Source organism: Hoplias malabaricus, chromosome 6 (assembly GCF_029633855.1).
Source record: "Hoplias malabaricus isolate fHopMal1 chromosome 6, fHopMal1.hap1, whole genome shotgun sequence".
Lineage (NCBI taxonomy): Eukaryota > Metazoa > Chordata > Actinopteri > Characiformes > Erythrinidae > Hoplias > Hoplias malabaricus.
The window spans coordinates 41,261,877-41,283,942 of record NC_089805.1 but is presented as its reverse complement, the minus strand read 5'-3'; the positions used below and the strand labels follow the sequence as shown (position 1 = coordinate 41,283,942).

The 22,066-nt window shown below is 43.8% G+C and overlaps 1 protein-coding gene across 2 annotated transcripts in view; it reads right to left on the bottom strand.

Moving 5' to 3' along the window:
* gabbr1b (gamma-aminobutyric acid (GABA) B receptor, 1b) overlaps positions 1 to 22,066 on the bottom strand; it is a 209,313-nt gene that overhangs the window by 52,356 nt on the left and 134,891 nt on the right. For both annotated transcript variants that reach the window (XM_066673693.1, XM_066673695.1), the window contains exons 8-10: positions 16,272 to 16,406; positions 8,215 to 8,385; positions 6,412 to 6,513 (exon numbers count right to left, since the gene is read on the bottom strand). In XM_066673693.1, the coding sequence (XP_066529790.1) occupies positions 6,412 to 6,513; positions 8,215 to 8,385; positions 16,272 to 16,406 (408 nt within the window). The remainder of the gene's footprint in view (positions 1 to 6,411; positions 6,514 to 8,214; positions 8,386 to 16,271; positions 16,407 to 22,066) is intronic.

Sequence of the window (22,066 nt, the reverse complement as noted above, 5' to 3'; positions counted from 1 at the left end):
ATGAAGGACATTAGTGTAGTGTAATGTAGTGTAGTGTAGTGGACTGTAGCGGACAGTGATGAAGGACATTAGTGTAGTGTAGTGGGCTGTAGTGGACAGTCATGAAGGACACTAGTGTAGTGTAGTAGACTAATGGACTGTAGTGGACAGTGATGAAGGACATTAGTGTAGTGTAGTAGACTGTAGTGGACAGTCATGAAGGACATTAGTGTAGTGTAATGTAGTGGACTGTAGTGGACAGTCATGAAGGACATTAGTGTAGTGTAGTGGACTGTAGTGGACAGTCATGAAAGACACAAGTGTAGTGTAGAGGACTGTAGTGGACTGTAGTGGACAGTCATGAAGGACATTAGTGTAGTGTAGTGGACTGTAGTGGACAGTGATGAAGGACATTAGTGTAGTGTAGTGGGCTGTAGTGGACAGTCATGAAGGACAATAGTGTATTGTAGTAGACTAGTGTAGTGTAGTGGACAGTGATGAAGGACATTAGTGTAGTGTAGTAGACTGTAGTGGACAGTCATGAAGGACATTAGTGTAGTGTAGAGGACTGTAGTGGACAGTCATGAAGGACATTAGTGTAGTGTAGTGGACAGTGATGAAGGACATTAGTTTAATGTAGTGGACTGTAGTGGACAGTCATGAAGGACATTAGTGTAGTGGACTGTAGTGGACAGTCATCAAGGACATTAGTGTAGTGTAGTGACCTGTAGTGGACAGTGATGAAGGACATTAGTGTAGTGTAGTGGGCTGTAGTGGACAGTCATGAAGGACACTAGTGTAGTGTAGTAGACACTAGTGGACAGTCATGAAGGACATTAGTGTAGTGTAATGTAGTGGACTGTAGTGGACAGTCATGAAGGACATTAGTGTAGTGTAGTGGACTGTAGTGGACAGTCATAAAAGACACAAGTGTAGTGTAGAGGACTGTAGTGGACTGTAGTGGACAGTCATGAAGGACATTAGTGTAGTGTAGTGGACTGTAGTGGACAGTGATGAAGGACATTAGTGTAGTGTAGTGGGCTGTAGTGGACAGTCATGAAGGACAATAGTGTATTGTAGTAGACTAGTGTAGTGTAGTGGACAGTGATGAAGGACATTAGTGTAGTGTAGTAGACTGTAGTGGACAGTCATGAAGGACATTAGTGTAGTGTAGAGGACTGTAGTGGACAGTCATGAAGGACATTAGTGTAGTGTAGTGGACAGTGATGAAGGACATTAGTTTAATGTAGTGGACTGTAGTGGACAGTCATGAAGGACATTAGTGTAGTGGACTGTAGTGGACAGTCATCAAGGACATTAGTGTAGTGTAGTGACCTGTAGTGGACAGTGATGAAGGACATTAGTGTAGTGTAGTGGGCTGTAGTGGACAGTCATGAAGGACACTAGTGTAGTGTAGTAGACACTAGTGGACAGTGATGAAGGACATTAGTGTAGTGTAGTGGACTGTAGTGGACAGTCATGAAGGACATTAGTGTAGTGTAGTGGACTGTAGTGGACAGTGATGAAGGACATTAGTGTAGTGTAGTGGACTGTAGAGGATAGTCATGAAGGACATTAGTGTAGTGTAGTGGACTGTAGCGGACAGTGATGAAGGACATTAGTGTAGTGTAGTGGATTGTAGTGGACAGTCATGAAGGACACTAGTGTAGTGTAGTAGACTAGTGGACTGTAGTGGACAGTGATGAAGGACATTAGTGTAGTGTAGTAGACTGTAGTGGACAGTCATGAAGGACATTAGTGTAGTGTAATGTAGTGTAGTGTAGTGTAGTGGACTGTAGCGGACAGTGATGAAGGACATTAGTGTAGTGTAGTGGATTGTAGTGGACAGTCATGAAGGACACTAGTGTAGTGTAGTAGACTAGTGGACTGTAGTGGACAGTGATGAAGGACATTAGTGTAGTGTAGTAGACTGTAGTGGACAGTCATGAAGAACATTAGTGTAGTGTAATGTAGTGGACAGTCATGAAGGACATTAGTGTAGTGTAGTGTAGTGGACTGTAGTGGACAGTCATGAAAGACACGAGTGTAGTGCAGAGGACTGTAGTGGACTATAGTGGACAGTCATGAAGGACATTAGTGTAGTGTAGTGGACAGTGATGAAGGACATTAGTTTAATGTAGTGGACTGTAGTGGACAGTGATGAAGGACATTAGTGTAGTGTAGTGGACTGTAGTGGACAGTCATCAAGGACATTAGTGTAGTGTAGTGGACTGTAGTGGACAGTGATGAAGGACATTAGTGTAGTGTAGTGGGCTGTAGTGGACAGTCATGAAGGACACTAGTGTAGTTTAGTAGACTAGTGTAGTGTAGTGGACAGTGATGAAGGACATTAGTGTAGTGTAGTAGACTGTAGTGGAAAGTCATGAAGGACATTAGTGTAGTGTAGAGGACTGTAGTGGACAGTGATGAAGGACATTAGTGTAGTGTAGTGGACAGTGATGAAGGACATTAGTTTAATGTAGTGGACTGTAGTGGACAGTGATTAAGGACATTAGTGTAGTGTAGTGGACTGTAGTGGACAGTCATCAAGGACATTAGTGTAGTGTAGTGGGCTGTAGTGGACAGTCATGAAGGACAATAGTGTATTGTAGTAGACTAGTGTAGTGTAGTGGACAGTGATGAAGGACATTAGTGTAGTGTAGTAGACTGTAGTGGACAGTCATGAAGGACATTAGTGTAGTGTAGAGGACTGTAGTGGACAGTGATGAAGGACATTAGTGTAGTGTAGTGGACAGTGATGAAGGACATTAGTTTAATGTAGTGGACTGTAGTGGACAGTCATGAAGGACATTAGTGTAGTGGACTGTAGTGGACAGTCATCAAGGACATTAGTGTAGTGTAGTGACCTGTAGTGGACAGTGATGAAGGACATTAGTGTAGTGTAGTGGGCTGTAGTGGACAGTCATGAAGGACACTAGTGTAGTGTAGTAGACACTAGTGGACAGTGATGAAGGACATTAGTGTAGTGTAGTGGACTGTAGTGGACAGTCATGAAGGACATTAGTGTAGTGTAGTGGACTGTAGTGGACAGTGATGAAGGATATTAGTGTAGTGTAGTGGACTGTAGAGGATAGTCATGAAGGACATTAGTGTAGTGTAGTGGACTGTAGCGGACAGTGATGAAGGACATTAGTGTAGTGTAGTGGATTGTAGTGGACAGTCATGAAGGACACTAGTGTAGTGTAGTAGACTAGTGGACTGTAGTGGACAGTGATGAAGGACATTAGTGTAGTGTAGTAGACTGTAGTGGACAGTCATGAAGGACATTAGTGTAGTGTAATGTAGTGTAGTGTAGTGTAGTGGACTGTAGCGGACAGTGATGAAGGACATTAGTGTAGTGTAGTGGATTGTAGTGGACAGTCATGAAGGACACTAGTGTAGTGTAGTAGACTAGTGGACTGTAGTGGACAGTGATGAAGGACATTAGTGTAGTGTAGTAGACTGTAGTGGACAGTCATGAAGGACATTAGTGTAGTGTAATGTAGTGGACAGTCATGAAGGACATTAGTGTAGTGTAGTGTAGTGGACTGTAGTGGACAGTCATGAAAGACACGAGTGTAGTGTAGAGGACTGTAGTGGACTATAGTGGACAGTCATGAAGGACATTAGTGTAGTGTAGTGGACAGTGATGAAGGACATTAGTTTAATGTAGTGGACTGTAGTGGACAGTCATGAAGGACATTAGTGTAGTGTAGTGGACTGTAGTGGACAGTCATGAAGGACATTAGTGTAGTGTAGTGGACTGTAGTGGACAGTCATGAAGGACATTAGTGTAGTGTAGTAGACTAGTGTAGTGTAGTGGACAGTGATGAAGGACATTAGTGTAGTGTAGTGGGCTGTAGTGGACAGTCATGAAGGACACTAGTGTAGTGTAGTAGACTAGTGTAGTGTAGTGGACAGTGATGAAGGACATTAGTGTAGTGTAGTAGACTGTAGTGGACAGTCATGAAGGACATTAGTGTAGTGTAGTGGACAGTGATGAAGGACATTAGTGTAGTGTAGTAGACTGTAGTGGACAGTCATGAAGGACATTAGTGTAGTGTAGTGGACAGTGATGAAGGACATTAGTTTAATGTAGTGGACTGTAGTGGACAGTGATTAAGGACATTAGTGTAGTGTAGTGGACTGTAGTGGACAGTCATCAAGGACATTAGTGTAGTGTAGTGGACTGTAGTGGACAGTGATGAAGGACATTAGTGTAGTGTAGTGGGCTGTAGTGGACAGTCATGAAGGACACTAGTGTAGTTTAGTAGACTAGTGTAGTGTAGTGGAAAGTCATGAAGGACATTAGTGTAGTGTAGAGGACTGTAGTGGACAGTCATGAAGGACATTAGTGTAGTGTAGAGGACTGTAGTGGACAGTGAAGAAGGACATTAGTGTAGTGTAGTGGGCTGTAGTGGACAGTCATGAAGGACACTAGTGTAGTGTAGTAGACTAGTGGACTGTAGTGGACAGTGATGAAGGACATTAGTGTAGTGTAGTAGACTGTAGTGGACAGTGATGAAGGACATTAGTGTAGTGTAGTAGACTGTAGTGGACAGTGATGAAGGACACTAGTGTAGTGTAGTAGACTAGTGTAGTGTAGTGGACAGTGATGAAGGACATTAGTGTAGTGTAATGTAGTGTAGTGTAGTGGACAGTGATGAAGGACATTAGTGTAGTGTAGTGGACAGTGATGAAGGACATTAGTGTAGTGTAGTGGACAGTGATGAAGGACATTAGTGTAGTGTAGTGGACAGTCATGAAGGACATTAGTGTAGTTTAATGTAGTGTAGTGTAGTGGACAGTGATGAAGGACATTAGTGTAGTGTAGTAGACTGTAGTGGACAGTGATGAAGGACATTAGTGTAGTGTAGTGGACAGTGATGAAGGACATTAGTGTAGTGTAGTAGACTGTAGTGGACAGTCATGAAGGACATTAGTGTAGTGTAGTGGACAGTGATGAAGGACATTAGTGTAGTGTAGTAGACTGTAGTGGACAGTGATGAAGGACATTAGTGTAGTGTAGTGGACAGTGATGAAGGACATTAGTGTAGTGTAGTAGACTGTAGTGGACAGTCATGAAGGACATTAGTGTAGTGTAGTGGACAGTGATGAAGGACATTAGTGTAGTGTAGTGGGCTGTAGTGGACAGTCATGAAGGACACTAGTGTAGTGTAGTAGACTGTGATGAAGGACATTACTGTAGTGTAGTGGAGATGAAGGATGTGTAGTTCACATTTCTTATATTCTTTAAGAAATCACAATGTACCTTGTAATAAATCCCTCCTATTAACACAGAAAGAAAGAATGTGAAGAAATGAAATTGTGCCTGTTTCCACTGGGTCCAATCACAACACAAACCCAGCGTCCAGCAGAAATAAGGTAAGTGTAATCAGACTTTGTGCACTCTAAATATTCTGACTTCATTTACTCAGGTCATAGCCACAGGTCAAACAGGTCCAAACAGGACCAAGCTCCGTCCAGAGCCACTCTCAGCCCACCCAGTCAGCCACTGTTAACTCGGAACTCGGTTAAATGTGAACTCGGAGTAGAGACTCACAAGATGCTTTCTTTTGTGACGAATGCAAAGTGCTTCCTCCCAGCCGACAAAGTGAAAGTGAACCGCCCCCCACCATCGACACAGTAATCTGGACCCCCACTTTCACACTGGTTGTAAATGCTGTGGAGGTGAAATTATTCAAGCACCGCTGCTGTTTTATTTCTCGCCACACCACTGTTCTGACGTTGTAGCTGCATTTTCATGATAAAGTTTTGTAACTATGGTTTTTATTTTTATGTCAGCAATGTCAGAATATTTTTGACGGCACCTCAGACGAAGCCAGACAGCCCCCGTGGGTGCCCTTGGGTTGAGAAAGGCTGGTCTAGAGAACACTGCAGGATTTTAACCTTAAGTTGTTCACCTCTTTGAAGATATTTCTGAGAACACTGGAGGTAGTAGGAGTGCAGTAGAAAATAAAGCCAAGGTGGAGAACACTAAACACTGAACATATTTGTGTCTTCTGTTTAATTTCCTGTTTAATGTGTGTGGACTGTCTAATGACTACCTGGGGGTGGTCTCTGACACATGGAGGAAACATGGGGGACATTAAATTATTACATGCAGATCCTTACACATAGAGATTATGCAGTCTGTTCACTTTTTTATGATTTATTTTTCTGTCATTGTCTTCTCTCCCCAGAGAGTGCTTCAGTGTTTGTGTGTGTGTGTGTGTGTGTGTGTGTGTGTGTGGGTGGGTTGGTGGGTGGGAGGACGCTGCTCTGATAGCTCCGGTATGTGGCACCTGTGTGTTGCCATGGCAGCGGAGGCTTGAACAAGTGGATGAAGATAAAGACGATGCCGCTGAGGTTGAGGATGAAGAAGAGAAGATGAAGATGAAAATGAGGATAAATGAGGAGCAAACAACGCACCTTGAGGTTCTTGACTGCGACGGCAGGATCAGTGAGAAAACTCTGCCTCACGCTGATCTCTATGTTAGCCTCCTTTACTCTCTGCTCCAGATCATCCAGGGTCTGAGAGAGAGAGAGAGAGAGAGAGAGAGAGAGAGAGAGAGAGAGAGGGAGAGAGAGGGAGAGAGATAGGTAGGAGTAGGGGGTGTTATGAGAAAAATAAAGGAAAAGAAGAAAATGAAAAAGAGATGGTGTGAGATGGTGTGAAATATTTATATATATAGGAAGATGGAAGATGGAGTGAAGGAATGAGGCAAAAGAGCGAGAGAATGGTTTTGAAGCAGAAACAGGGAGGGAAGAAAGTAAGAGAGAGAGAGAGAGAGAGAGAGAGAGAGAGAGAGAGAGAGAGAGAGAGAGAGAGAGAGAGAACAAAGACAGAGTGAGAGATACGGATGTGAAAAGAGATATAACACACATCAAGAAAGAAGAAGGGGAGGAGATTGGAGGGGGGGGGGCGGTGAAGTGGGGGGGTCGATGTGTCCGGAGGAGAGATAAGAGAAGAGGAAGAGGATATTAGAAACAGAAGTGGATTTCATTTCTTTCGGTGTGAGATGCTGTTGTTTACTCCCTGTCGATGCCAATAAAACGATGATCACATGAATCTGGAGCCGAAGAAGCTGGAGAAGCTGGAGCTGAGCCAAATGCAGCTGTAGAGTGAAGAGTCCCAGGTGCAGAAGCGCTTCAGCGGCCAAAAACACCCCCAATGCCCTCAGGAACACTCACAATTATAAAGCCACCTCAAATGCACTCGTTTAATTTAGATTCCAATCTTTTTTTTCCAGTGAAAACATACAGAGGTGAACACTGACATGATACACGTTCACATGTGTTAAATTCTAATTAGATTTTATTTCCTACACCTTTACCCTTCTTTAAGGATATGAGACAACTAGTTACACGGGGATATGGAATTGTAAAAATCTCAATGAAATAAACAATTTATGGAGTCCTTTTTCATTTATTCATTCAGTATCTGTAACCCTTATCCAGTTCAGGGTCGAGGGGGGTCCAGAGCCTACCTGGAATCATTGGGCGTAAGGAGGGAATACACCCTGGCGGGGGCGCCAGTCCTTCACAGGGCAACACACACTCACACATTCACTCACACACTCACACCTACAGACACTTTTGAGTCGCCAATCCACCTACCAACGTGTGTTTTTGGACTGTGGGAGGAAACCGGAGCACCCGGAGGAAACCCACACAGACACAGGGAGAACACACCACACTCCTCACAGACAGTCACAGGAGCGGGAATCAAACCCACAACCTCCAGGCCCCTACCCTACCCCTACCCACCCTACCACCGTGCCGCCCTTTATGGAGTCCTTGTATGCATTTAAAACCTAAAGGAACTCGGTCAAGAGCCTAACACAAATGGAAGGATATGCCTTCAGTCAGAACTGACCACTGTCTTTCTGTCTGTCACAGACTACAGTTTTGCACAAGGAGAAAGATCTGCACCCAGTTCCTACAACCACAAGCATTCAATAGCTTCATGCCACTACAAGCTTGGGTTATCAAGTCAATTTGACCCCCTCTTTTATCAAAACATCTTTATTTACGTATTTACTTATTAGTGTGATGGTCCTAAAATAAACCGCTTTCACCCTGATCTCTAGTGATCAGGACCATATGATCTGGGGGGTGGATCATTCTCAGTCAGGTGACCACCGAAGAAGACGGTGGTCAGAGGGCTAACAAAGTATGCAGAGAAACAAATGGAATACAGTCTGTAATTGTAGAACTACAAAGTAGACTCACAGAAGTGAAGACCTCGGTGGTCTGTTGGATGGTGGCGATCTTGGTCCACTTCCACTTCTGAAACAGCTGGACGCGGGTGGGGTTGTGCAGAGTGGCCGAGGGGTGGGTGCGGAAGAAGGTGGGGAAGCGCTGGCGGTTGGACAGTGCTGGAGAACTGGAGCCGTAGGACAGCTACAGAACAACACGGAGAGAGTGAGAGAGAGAGAGAGAGAGAGAGAGAGAGAGAGAGAGAGAGAGGGCACAAGGTCACACTTCCATCAGACAAAACGAGTTCACGCTCTGTTCCAAAACTTCAGGACTGAGATAAGAGAGAAGGAGAGAATGTAAACAGGAAAGAAATGAAGTGTGAGATTACCCTGCTTTAATTAAAGCAAAGCGACTGAGGCGCTACGTGATCTCATTTGATCGTATCTGATCACCGGAGAGGCTCATGCCTCCACCTCATTAGCCGTTTTTAATGGAGGGGGCTGTTAGACTAGTGGCAGGAGATATGAAGGTTGCCACTTCAAACGCCAGGACTGAATGGAAACCTGGTCCTGTTCTTGGAAACCCCCAGGTGGCGCTGTTCTGCTGGTAACATTATGCTGCCTCCAAGTTGGCCATAGCTCATGTGGCAGCAAAATAACAATAAGTAAACAACAATGAACAATGTCTGACATCAACTAAATATTACTGTGCCTTATTGGGAGTTGGAGATATGGAGACATCTCTGGTGGAAATGTGCAACTACAGGCAAAGGTTGATGTATTTCACTTGGCGTCTGGGTTGTGGCTACGTGATGTGCATGTTCTGCCCGATTTTGACTGCGCATGCGCAGACCTTCGCACATGTAGCTTATATCAGTTGAGAGTGTTTTCCAAAGAAGACGGGAGCTTAATTTTCAAGATTGAGCAATTTAAACACATAAACATGGGTTAACCTTTTCTCACTGACCTTTACAGTTTTAAACAACTGACAATATCTGTGTTGAGGTATTCTTCTGTTTAACATGATGAATAACGATGTGGGACACATGACCTTCAACCAAAAAGGGCAGTGTCTCTTTACAATTACGGTAAAAATAAAATTAGTAAAATATCAGATCCTGTGAGGAGTGTGGTGTGTTCTCCCTGTGTCTGTGTGGGTTTCCTCCGAGTGACTGTCTGTGAGGAGTGTGGTGTGTTCTCTCTGTGTCTGCGTGGGTTTCCTCCGTGTGACTGTCTGTGAGGAGTGTGGTGTGTTCTCTCTGTGTCTGCGTGGGTTTCCTCTAGGTGACTGTCTGTGAGGAGTGTAGTGTGTTCCCTCTGTGTCCATGTGGGTTTACTCCGGGTGCTCCGGTTTCCTCCCACAGTCCAAAAACACACGTTGGTAGGAGGATTGGCGACTCCAAAGTGTCCGTAGATGTGAGTGTGTGAGTGAATGTGTGTGTGTGTGTCGCCCTGTGAAGGACTGGCGCCCCCTTCAGGGTGTATTCCTACCTTGCGCCCAATGATTGCAGAAAGGCTCTGGACCCACCGTGACCCTGAATTGGATAAGGGTTACAGATAATGAATGAATGAATTAATGAAAATATCAGATCCATCACAAGCATGATGCCCTGCGCATGTGCAGTTCAAATCTGTTGGGTGATGTAGGTTCATATGCAAGTAGTAGTATTGCGACTTGGAGAAAATAAATGTCTCATGTCAATTTAAGCAAAAAAGTATAAATGTATTAAAAATACATTGTCATACATAACTTGTCTTTCTACATTTTACTTACTTTAATTAATATTTTATTGGTAGGACTTTTATTTTATATTTTTGTCTCCACAATCATATTATTTTATATAATTGTATGTTTCTTTATTCAGTTTTAATTCTACAACTTAATACTTTAACTTTTATTTTATGTTTTACTTAATTATATATTTATTGCTAGTATTAGATTTGTCTCTACAATCATTTTACATCATATGTTTTTAACTCTATTACTCTTTTTATTTATTTTGATTCCTTTTTATTTTATTTTTTTTAATAGCTTAAATGCCTATATATCATTTAGTTTGCCCTTTACGTTGAAAACTTAATTATTGGCTTGTGACCTTGGTTCTATTTTATTATTCCTCTTTTTAATTAAATCTTAATTGCTCTATTAATTATTTTGCCCTTTTAAGGTCTCCCAGTCAGTTTTATTTATTTATTTATTTATTTATTTATTTATTTATTTATTTATTTTTTGTGGTCTACCTAAGTCAGAAAACAAGTCATTCTAGATTTACCCTGTTCTTTATGAGGAGCGCAGACACTGTTGACCCGCCCCCTCGTCTGAGTGTCTTTAATCACGGCAGGAGACCCTCATATGTGACAGCCCATTGACAAGTTTAAACAAAGCAAAACAAACACAATCAGTGCAGAGAAATAAGAGCACTGTGTAAAAATGGAGAAAAACAAAACATAGAACAAAAGCAACTGAGCAAAAACAGCTAAAAACCAGAGTTTCTGCTCCTTGCTCCTCACACTCTTTTTCATTCATACATTCATTCATCTGTAACCCTTATCCAGTTCAGGGTCGCGGTGGGTCCAGAGCCTACCTGGAATCATTGGGTGCAAGGCGGGAACACACCCTGGAGGGGGCGCCAGTCCTTCACAGGGCAACACAGACACACACACATTCACTCACACACTCACACCTACGGACACTTTTGAGTCACCAATCCACCTACCAACGTGTGTTTTTGGACTGTGGGAGGAAACCGGAGCACCCGGAGGAAACCCACGCAGACACAGGGAGAACACACCACACTCCTCACAGACAGTCACCCGGAGCGGGAATCGAACCCACAACCTCCAGGCCCCTGGAGCTGTGTGACTGCGACACTACCTGCTGCTCCACCATGCCGCCCCTACACTCTTTTTATCATATTAAATAACTCTTATTTAAATGAACAGGTGCTAAAACTGACCGCTCTGAACAGGGGGAGAACACTGATGTTGTATTTTACCCAAACCAAGTCAGAGACATTTCCCTGATGCCCCAGAACTGTGTTTACTTGTGGAAAAAGAGGTATCCCATGTCCCCTTTAAAACATCCAGCGTCTGTCAGTATAGGGACCCAAAGGAATCAGAAACTAAAGGTTAATGCTTACAACGTATCTGAGTGGTAGGTCTCTGTGCTCTAGAAAAAGAAGAATTTTCATATGAAAATACCTCAGAAAGCACAATCCGTCACTCACATGCACTTGAGGAAATGTTCTCAGTCACTACCCTCCTCTGTTCCAGTGAGTGATGGGTGAACTGAAGGTGTGGGAAGCACAGTGGACCTGTTCAAGGCCAGCGGAGGGATATGTGGGTCAGAACTCATCTGTGGCGCTGATGGTGGTGAGGGAGATGTAAAAATAGAGCTCAACATGAAAAATGGAGGGAGTGGTTTCCAACACAAAGAAAAGCAGAAGCTCGGCACTTTACTGGTAGATGATAAGGGGGAAGAGCCATAGCCCTCAAAGTGGCCATTTTCTTTTGCCCATAAGTTGAGGAAAGGTAGGGTTTTAATCATGTCTCGGGACGTTTCAAGTGAGTGTGTGTTCGGAGGATATGGAGATACAAGACTGTGACCCAAAACTGCCACAAAGGGGGTTTGAAGTGCATCTCTGATGACTGTGTGACAGCAGATGGGTGTGAGATGACCAGCAGGACTGGAGTATGGAAGATAACCTCCCAGAACCCCAGAGTGACCGGTTTATCTCATCTGTGATGTACTTTGTTGTATAATATATAAATGGATACATTTATTTTATACACATCTAATCTCCTTGAGCTGGAGAGAGTCTCACAACAGAGACACTGCCTCTTTACATCAGGGGGGTAAAGGATCCCACATTGTTGCATAATGAGGAGAAAAAGATTGTTATCCACTGTTAGCCATATTAGCATTTTCATCATAGGATCTAATGGAAAACTGTGTCAGACTCTAATGAATTTCTCTGTTCTTCTGACTGACCCTGAGTGAGTTATTCATACACAGGTCATATACAAGCTTCAGTAATCATCTTTTTTTCACAGGTGTTTTGTTTTAATGTGTAATAGACTACAGTAATAGACCCCTGCTCTTCGATAATGAAACATACTTTTCATTAAATTTGTGATGTACATTGTGGTACCAAGACAATGATTTTACAATTAATGAGCCTGAATAATATCAAAAATAATTTTGTTAACTTTAATTAAGCATTAATAAATCCTTCAGTTAAAGGAACACTACGTAATATTTTTATCTTTAAAGTGGTTGTGGTTCACTGGCCTGTAATAGAGAGAATACGGCTGCTGTTTTTCTACTCTACGCTCAGCACTGCAGAAACTGCACTATGTAACTATGAAACCACCGCTTCTCCACTGATTTAAGAACAGTGCTGGAATAATGAATGACACTAGGGGGAGCCCCTGGAGCCAAAAACTCAAAACTCAACTCTTACATATTGTTCCTTTAAACCTTCAAATAAACACAAATGAAGGAACCTAAAACTCTCTCATAACAAGGTAACATCTCTATACAGTCACCTATCAGCTAAAAAAACAGCCAATAAGAGAAGTCAAGTTGGTGATAGCTGTAACTGAAGATGGTACTAACTGAGGCCTAATATCAGGCCTGATACAAGACACCGCACAGTTATTTTCTCATGTCCACAATCAATAAGATTGTAGCCTTGTCAGAGTTAGCAATAACAGATCGCAGAACTGATGTTTGACGTGAACGCACTGGAGGCAGACAACTGCAATGCTTTCTCACATCATAAGCTATTAAAGTTAAGGCTAATTAATAATAAAAGGCTTTTGCCCGCCGGACAAGGATGAGGTCACGGTTGGGGTTGTGAAAATATTGTGTGGACCACTGCCACAGGGCAAGTCCATTAGCAATAAACGATGAATCTAATTTAACTGTACACTGTGATCTGAAATTATCTGCAGTGCTGTGGAATCCTCACCCTTTGCTCTGCTCTGCTTCAGATCTACCAGCTCCTTCTGCTCATTACTACACTCACCTGGGTCTGATTAATAACACCAGCACCTCTCTAACCCTCACTGTTTATCTCCACAGTCACCTGGGTCCGGATACACAGTAGCTGCTTCATCCTGATCACCGTCACAGAGCTCACCCAAAATCACTGGGCAGCAGGACAGGAGCCCACCCTGGACACAGCGACAGTCCATCACTCCCCAAATCACTCACACACTCACTTTTGGAGACCGTTTCACACCATGTGTTTTTGGACAGTGAAGGAAACTTGAGCACCCAGAGGAAACCCACACAGACACAGGGAGAACACTCCACACTCTTCACAGACAGTTACCCGGAGGAAACCCACACAGACACAGGGAGAACACACCACACTCCTCACAGACAGTCACCCGGAGGAAACCCACACAGACACAGGTAGAACACACCACACTCCTCACAGACAGTCACCAGGAGGAAACCCACACGGACACAGGGAGAACACACCACACTCCTCACAGACAGTCACCCGGAGGAAACCCACGCAAACACAGAGAGAACACACCACACTCCTCACAGACAGTCACCAGGAGGAAACCCACACGGACACTGGGAGAACACACCACACTCCTCACAGACAGTCACCCGGAGGAAACCCACGCAGACACAGGGAGAACACACCACACTCCTCACAGACAGTCACCCGGAGGAAACCCACGCAGACACAGGGAGAACACACCACACTCCTCACAGACAGTCACCCGGAGGAAACCCACACGGACACTGGGAGAACACACCCCACTCCTCACAGACAGTCACCAGGAGGAAACCCACACGGACACTGGGAGAACACACCACACTCCTCACAGACAGTCACCAGGAGGAAACCCACACGGACACTGGGAGAACACACCACACTCCTCACAGACAATCACCCGGAGGAAACTCACGCAAACACAGAGAGAACACACCACACTCCTCACAGACAGTCACCAGGAGGAAACCCACACAGGGAGAACACACCACACTCCTCACAGACAGTCACCAGGAGGAAACTCACACAGGGAGAACACACCACACGCTTCACAGACAATGACTTGAGTAGAGGACACAGAGGTCTCACCGAGTTGTCCACAGGGTGTGATGTACAATGTGTTATGGTTGAACAAGTGATTAAAGGAACTCTAAGTAGTATTTTTACTTTAAAATCACAGCTTCAAAATCATTGTGATGTTTCAGTGACGGGTGGCACGGTGGCGCAGCAGGTAGTGTCGCAGTCACACAGCTCCAGGAACCTGGAGGTTGTGGGTTCGATTCCCGCTCCGGGTGACTGTCTGTGAGGAGTTGGTGTGTTCTCCCGGTGTCCGCATGGGTTTCCTCCGGGTGCTCCGGTTTCCTCCCACAGTCCAAAAACACACGTTGCAGGTGGATTGGTGACTCGAAAGTGTCCGTAGGTTTGAATGTGTGTGTGTGTCTGTGTTGCCCTGTGAAGGACTGGCGTCCCCTCCAGGGTGTATTCCCGACTTGCGCCCGATGATTCCAGGTAGACTCTGGACCCCCCGCGACCCTAAATTGGATAAGCGGTTACAGATAATGGATGGATGGATGGATGTTTCAGTGACCTGTAATAAGGTGAACAGAGCCTCTGTCATTGCTACTCCAGATTTAGCACTGCAGAAACTGCACTATGAATCTTTCTGAGGAGGGTAGGAAACCAACCTCCTCCCTTACCCCACCCAATCCCCTTGATTTTAGGCCAGTGCCTGTAAACGTGAAATAGACTCTGCAGCTGTAGGGGGAGCCCATGAACAAAAACACCTAATCTTACCTAGTGTTGTTTTAACGGGTAGAAATCAGATGTAAAGCTGGAGATTTGTTTAAGTTTTTGGGATTGTTTTGGTTAAAAAGTGTCATTTTCCAGCTGTAAGCCAGGAGCAGGGCTACCTCCTGTTCACCTTGGTTCTGGTTTCTGTTTTCCTCTGGTTATTGCGTGTCTTACACTGCTTTGCCCTTCACTCTTCTGGTTTATTGTTGGTAAATATTGCTGGGATGGTGCTGTGTGTCTGGTCTCAGACCCCTGACCCCCTTCCAAAGATATCGATACTGTAACCATGGCAACTGCAACAGGGTAGAAATAGTTCTCTGTGTTTGTTAGCCACAGCAGTGCCTTCATCATGAGAAGGTCAGTATGAGGGAAGATCACATATACAGTTTTATTGATCATTTAAAAAAAAGGCGTAATTACTAGTAACAGTATTTCTAAGGTTCCTCCAACCCTTCTCGCGTCATAACATACGTCTACACTCATTGTCTATTACATCAGGCCCACTGGCCATACACCTGCAATTTGTAGTTGCTCTGCATACGCTGTTTGACATTTTCACCCTGTTCTTCAACAGTGGGGGCTAACAAAGTATGCAGAGCAACTGATGCTGCATCTATATGGTCAGTGGAGGCTGAGGGAATGGAAAAAAAGCAGCTCACTTATGGCTTTGATGTTAATTCATAGCAGTTAAAGAATAATGTACAACAAATCCATTTATTCTGTGTTTAGAAATGATTGAATGCTGTATTAATATTCTATAATTCATAGTAGTTTACAATAATTATTGATTCATTTATAGCAGTTTACAGTAGATTCGTAAAAATGAATAGTAATCACTGAATAAATATGGCTCCTATTGGTTATCAGAGTAGTTCCTGAGTAAGACGCCTCCAGACTGACAACCTAATGACACACGAAAAGACACGCTAGATGTTATTGTTATTTCTTTACGAGGTCACCGCTGTAAACAGGAAAAAGCCCAGACAGCAGCTGAGTCTCATTTCACTGATGATGGACTTTTGATAAGAAGAGTATTATGTGAGTGCCAGATTAAGAGCTAAACCCCACCTCAACCCCTTAAATACCTCGCTGACTGCTGTAAAATGGATTTGGAGACCCTAAGTCCATGCTCGATCAGGGCATAGTGGAGGAATAACACTAATCTCTGCCTGGCTGAGGCATTTAGGGCCTGTGTTTGACCCTGCTGCTCTGTAGTGTGTGTATGGAGTGTGTTTGGGCCAGAGTGCGAGCGGTGAAGGAGGATAAAGACAGAAATACACACCACGATGAGGTTCCACATGCGAGCCGCTTCGGCAACCAGCGTAGAGACGGAGCTGCAGCCCGGCATCAGCACGATCTTTATGGGCTCAGTGTAGAGCAGGTCATACAACAGCTTAGTGGCCTCCCCAGGGTCACACTGAGAGAGAGAGAGAGAGAGAGAGAGAGAGAGAGAGAGAGAGAGAGAGAGAGAGAGAGAGAGAGAGAGGTTAAAAATTATGGCATTTGATGGCAGTTTATATCCAGCACCACCTGCAGTTATAACAGAAAACTTTATTTACTTTTTGGTGTAGGCACTATATTGGGGACCTATTGTCTGTTTTAAAGTGCAGCACTAATGTAAACAGATGTGAAAAATGGATACATTGATTTTGTACACAGCTAATCTCCCTGAGCTGGAGAGAGTCTCACAACACAGACACTGCCTCTTTACATCAGGGGGGTAAAGGATCCCACAGTGTTGCATAATAAGGAGAAAATGATTGTTATCCACTGTTAGCCATATTAGCATTTTCATCATAGGATCTAATGGAAAACTGTTAGCACGTCAGACTCTAATGAATTTCTCTGTTCTTCTGACTGAACCTCAGTGAGTTATTCATACACAGGTCATATACAATCTTCAGTAATCTTCTAATTTCACGTGTGTTTTGTTTTAATGTGTAATAGACTACAGTAATAGACCCCTGCTCTTTGATAATGAAACAGAACCTTGGAGAATAATGTTTTATGACGACTGTCTGCCTAAATTATTTCTCTGGTTCGGTTTAAAGGGGACGTCTTCGATTGTGGGGAAACGCCGTTTGGTTAATTTCCAAATCTCAGCGTCTTTTAAGGTGGAACATGATGTTTGAGAAGAAAAACTTTTTTTGTGGTTGAAGTGTAATTGGTTTTAAAGTTTCTATTCACTGTTTGAACTACTCCAGAAACTCATTTTTAACTCGAGTCGTTTAGTTTTGTAGCACTTTCAGTAACGCAGATAGACGCCCCCTGGGTTTGGAGATATTTCCCCCTTAATTAATCCAAAACGGGAAAAGTAAGTAAATATTATGCACCTACTGAGCAAGAATAGCGCAATATCTTCATCTCGGTTCATGCTTTTTAATGTTTGGGGGTCTCTCAGTTGTATAAAAGAATGTCTTTTCGGTCCCATGAGCACAGAGAGAGAACGCCTAGCATACCAGACCGAGACAACTTGTTTATTTACTTGTTTACTGACAGCGGAGCTTTGTAAACACATTAAACCAGTTTTGAGCAACACAAATTTCATACGCCTTTAAGGTTTAATAAAGTAGTCTGAAAATGCACCCTCCGTAGGGCACAGTGTAGGTCATAACATAATGGTTTCTGCACTAACGTAGTTTGTTGTACGAGGAAAATAACGTTACGTAACGTTAACGTAAGTGAGCTATAAGTTTCCCCTGTTGAAATTAGCGTCTAATTACTGTTTGGGTGCTGTTATTTACTTTTATTATCTGTGATTTGCACTATGTAGGGAGTGTAGCACAATTTTGGACATGACCTGAGCTCCTCTGCCGACTGACACAGATGAAGAGTTCATCAGTGTTTACAAACATGGCATGAATAAATGGGTCAAGGATCCATATGTGTTTCTATCATTTTAACATTTAAATGAGGAAATGAGTGTTGACAGAAACAATAAAACAATGTAAGCATCACAGTTTCTAATTGAGTTGTGTGTTTGAGTAATGAATAGGTCCTCAACAAGGCAGCTGTGCAGTGACGTCACCTGCAACCCAAGGGTAGCATGATTAGCTGGGGGTTGAACCCTAGCCTTCTGTAGAGAAAGCAGCAGTGTTTTTCACTATGATACCACAGGATGCCATGATCATATCACTCCCCGTATAAACCTCAGTATATCAGCACTGTCCAAAGAAAAACATAAAACACATTTACTCAGCACAGTGGGAGTGTTTCACACTGTGACAAACATGAAAGAATGAACCAATAGAATCGCTCAAACACCATCCCTTTAAAATAAAATGGAAAAAGACTGAGAGAAAAAGGGAGAAAAGAAGAGATGGGGGTGTGAGTCAAAGATAACATAATCCAATGGCACCTAAACACGTCCTTTGCTCCTGGACAATGTTTGTTTGTACTGGACGCTGCCTGCTCTCATCAGTCTCTGACCCCTGTCCGACAGTGGTCCTCGTCTGTTTTTTTCCCCTCCATTCATCTCAAGCCTCGCGTCAATGAAAAATCAATATCTCATTTAAATGATAATCGCGGGCCAGAGCCGTCATTGATCATTGTGTTTGGAGAGAGATGAGCCGTGGCCAGCGGCCCTGAGCAGTGCTCACAGTGGACAGCGCTGGACTTGATTCAGGATCTGTGGAGCCGCACATAAAGAGACACTTTAATGAGGAGAACAAAGGGTGAGAGGCTAAAAAACAACAAGCAGACGAGTAAAAAAAAAAAAAAAAACAGAACGTGGCTTGACTGTGTCGGCTCGGAACCCGTAATCTGACAGCTCCACGTCATTCCAAATTTCTCTCTCTCTCCATCAATCTCTCACCCTCTTTCTCTCATCTCTCTCTTTTCTCCCATGTGTTCTACCTCTCTCTATCTCTCTCTTTGACCTTCAGTCCTCTCTCTCTCAGCCTCTCTCTATTTCTCTCGTGTTCTCTCTCTCTCTCTCTCTCTCTCTCTCTCTCTCTCTCTCTTCTCTTTCTCCCTCACTCTCTTCACTTCTCTAAATCTATCTCTCAATTAATCTCTCACCCTCTTTCTCTCATCTCTCTCTCTTTTCTTCCATGTGTTCTACCTCTTTCTATCTCTCTTTGACCTTCAGTCCTCTCTCTCTCTCTTCTTTCTCCCTCACTCTCTTCACTTCTCTACGTCTATCTCTCAATTAATATCTCACTTTCTTTCTCTCATCTCTCTCTCTCTTTTCTTCCATGTGTTCTACCTCTTTCTATCTCTCTCTTTGACCTTCAGTCCTCTCTCTCTCTCTCTCTCTCTCTCTCTCTCTCTCTTCTCTTTCTCCCTCTCTCTCTCCACTATCTACATCTATCTCTCAATTAATCTCTCACTCTTTCTCTCATCTCTCTCTCTTTTCTCCCACGTGTTCTACCTCTTTCTATCTCTCTGACCTTCAGTCCTCTCTCTCTCCCTCTCTCTCTCTCTCTCTCTCTCTCTTTTCTTTCTCCCTCATTCTCTCCACTTCTCTACGTCTATCTCTCAATTAATCTCTCACCCTCTTTCTCTCATCTCTCTTTTCTCCCATGTGTTCTACCTCTTTCTATCTCTCTCTTTGACCTTCAGTCCTCTCTCTCTCTCTCTCTCTCTCTCTCTCTCTCTCCTCTTTCTCCCTCACTCTCTCCACTTCTCTATGTCTATCTCTCAATTAATCTCTCACCATCTTTATCTCTTTCTCTCATTTGTGTGTTTTACCTCTCTCTTTGACCTTCTCTCCTCTTTCTTTCTCCCTCACTCTCTCCACCTCTCTATGTCTCTCTATCTCTCTCTCTCTTTCTCTCATTTGTGTCCTACCTCTCTCTTTGACCTTCTCTCCTCTGTCTCTCTTCTCTTTCTTTCTCCCTCCCTCTCTCCACCTCTCTACGTCTCTCTCTCTCTCTCTCTCCATCAATCGCTCACCCTCTTCTCTTATCTCTCTTCTCTTTCTCCGTCACTCTCTCCTCTTCTCTACATCTCACAATTTATCTCTAACCCTCTTTCTCTCTTTTGTGTTCTACCTCTCTTTGACCTTCTCTCCTCTGTTCTTTTCTCTTTCTTTCTCTCTCACTCTCTCCACCTCTCTACGTCTCTCTCTCTCTCTCTCTCTTCTTTAAACTCCCACTAAATGTACAGATAAATCAGTAAATCACTTCAGTCCCCAAAAAGGGGAGGCTGCTTTTAGCGAGGAGGAGCTGTTTGCTTTGTTTGGATTAAAATGATTCACTGTGAAAGACAATAAAGCAAAGTGACACTGCACTCAATTACAGCAGAGAGCTGTCGTCACTGCCTTTTTTTAACCTTGAATAAACACACAGGGACCATCCTGGTGACTCTTGACCCTTAAGCCTCTGTCGTTTTCTGTGTGTCACCTTCAGAAAATCCTGGCCCAGGGACAGACCTGACTAACTCGCTGACCATTAGTAAAAACACAACTCAGACTCCACATCTCACCACTCACAAGCTCTCTTAAAGTAAACAGACGTGTCCAGAGTGGCGTAGGGGCCTAAGCGCTCCTCCGAGATCAGGAGCCCAATCGGCCTAGCTCTCTGGGTGGGTAGGATAGCCCTTCCTCTCTTATCATCAGAAGGCTCACCTACACTGGCATCACACAGAGCAACCAAGCTCCAGAATTCCTCTCTGCTCTCCAGGGTACTGAATCATGCAAGGGCCAACCCATTCAGAACCTCGGCCAGCGACGACCAAGAGATGTGCCAGGGAAAGTGGTGCTGCCTGAATATTCTCCATTTTCTTTACTCTGTTAGACAAGTCTCTTGTCTGACTCTTACAGAGGTAAGTCTAGCTCCCAGGTTCTCCTCGAGGCCCATGACTACCCCCAAGACTGACCCAACTTTCCCGCTGGACTACAGTCCAGTCCAGGCCCGGCAATCTGTCTCTACCTCAATCTCCAACATTTTTTAATAAATAAGAGTTGGAGGTGATTCAAGAATTACTGGGATGAGAGTCTGAGTTGATTCAGGAGTCGCTGAGATGAGAGTCTGAGTTGATTCAGGAGTCACTGAGATGAGAGTCTGAGTTTATTCAGGAGTCACTGAGATGAGAGTCTGACTTGATTCAGGAGTCACTGAGATGAGAGTCTGAGTTTATTCGGGAGTCACTGAGATGAGAGTCTGAGTTTATTCGGGAGTCACTGAGATGAGAATCTGAGCTTATTCGGGAGTCACTGAGATGAGAGTCTGAGTTTATTCAGGAGTCACTGAGATGAGAGTCTGAGTTTATTCAGGAGTCACTGAGATGAGAGTCTGAGCTTATTCGGGAGTCACTGAGATGAGAGTCTGAGTTTATTCAGGAGTCACAGAGATGAGAATCTGAGCTTATTCGGGAGTCACTGAGATGAGAGTCTGAGTTGAGTCCCGAGTCACTGGGATCAGTTTCTAAGTAGAGTCATGTGTCAATGAGATGAGAGTCTGAGTTTATTCAGGAGTCACTGAGATGAGAGTCTGAGTTTATTCAGGAGTCACAGAGATGAGAGTCTGAGTTTATTCAGGAGTCACAGAGATGAGATTCTGAGCTTATTCGGGAGTCACTGAGATGAGAGTCTGAGTTGAGTCCCGAGTCACTGGGATCAGTTTCTAAGTAGAGTCATGTGTCAATGAGATGAGAATCTGAGTTGTTTCAGGAGTCACTGAGATGAGAGTCTGAGTTGTTTCAGGAGTCACTGAGATGAGAGTCTGACTTGATTCAGGAGTCACTGAGATGAGAGTCTGAGTTTATTCAGGAGTTACAGAGATGAAAGTCTGAGTTTATTCAGGAGTCACTGAGATGAGAGTCTGAGTTTATTCAGGAGTCACTGAGATGAAAGTCTGAGTTTATTCAGGAGTCACTGAGATGAGACTCTGAGTTTATTCAGGAGTCACTGAGATGAGAGTCTAAGTTAAGTCCCGAGTCACTGAGATCAGTTTTCAAGTAGAGTCATGTGTCAATGAGATGAGAATCTGAGTTGTTTCAGGAGTCACTGAGATGAGAGTCTGACTTGATTCAGGAGTCACTGAGATGAGAGTCTGAGTTTATTCAGGGGTCACTGAGATGAAAGTCTGAGTTTATTCAGGGGTCACTGAGATGAAAGTCTGAGTTTATTCAGGA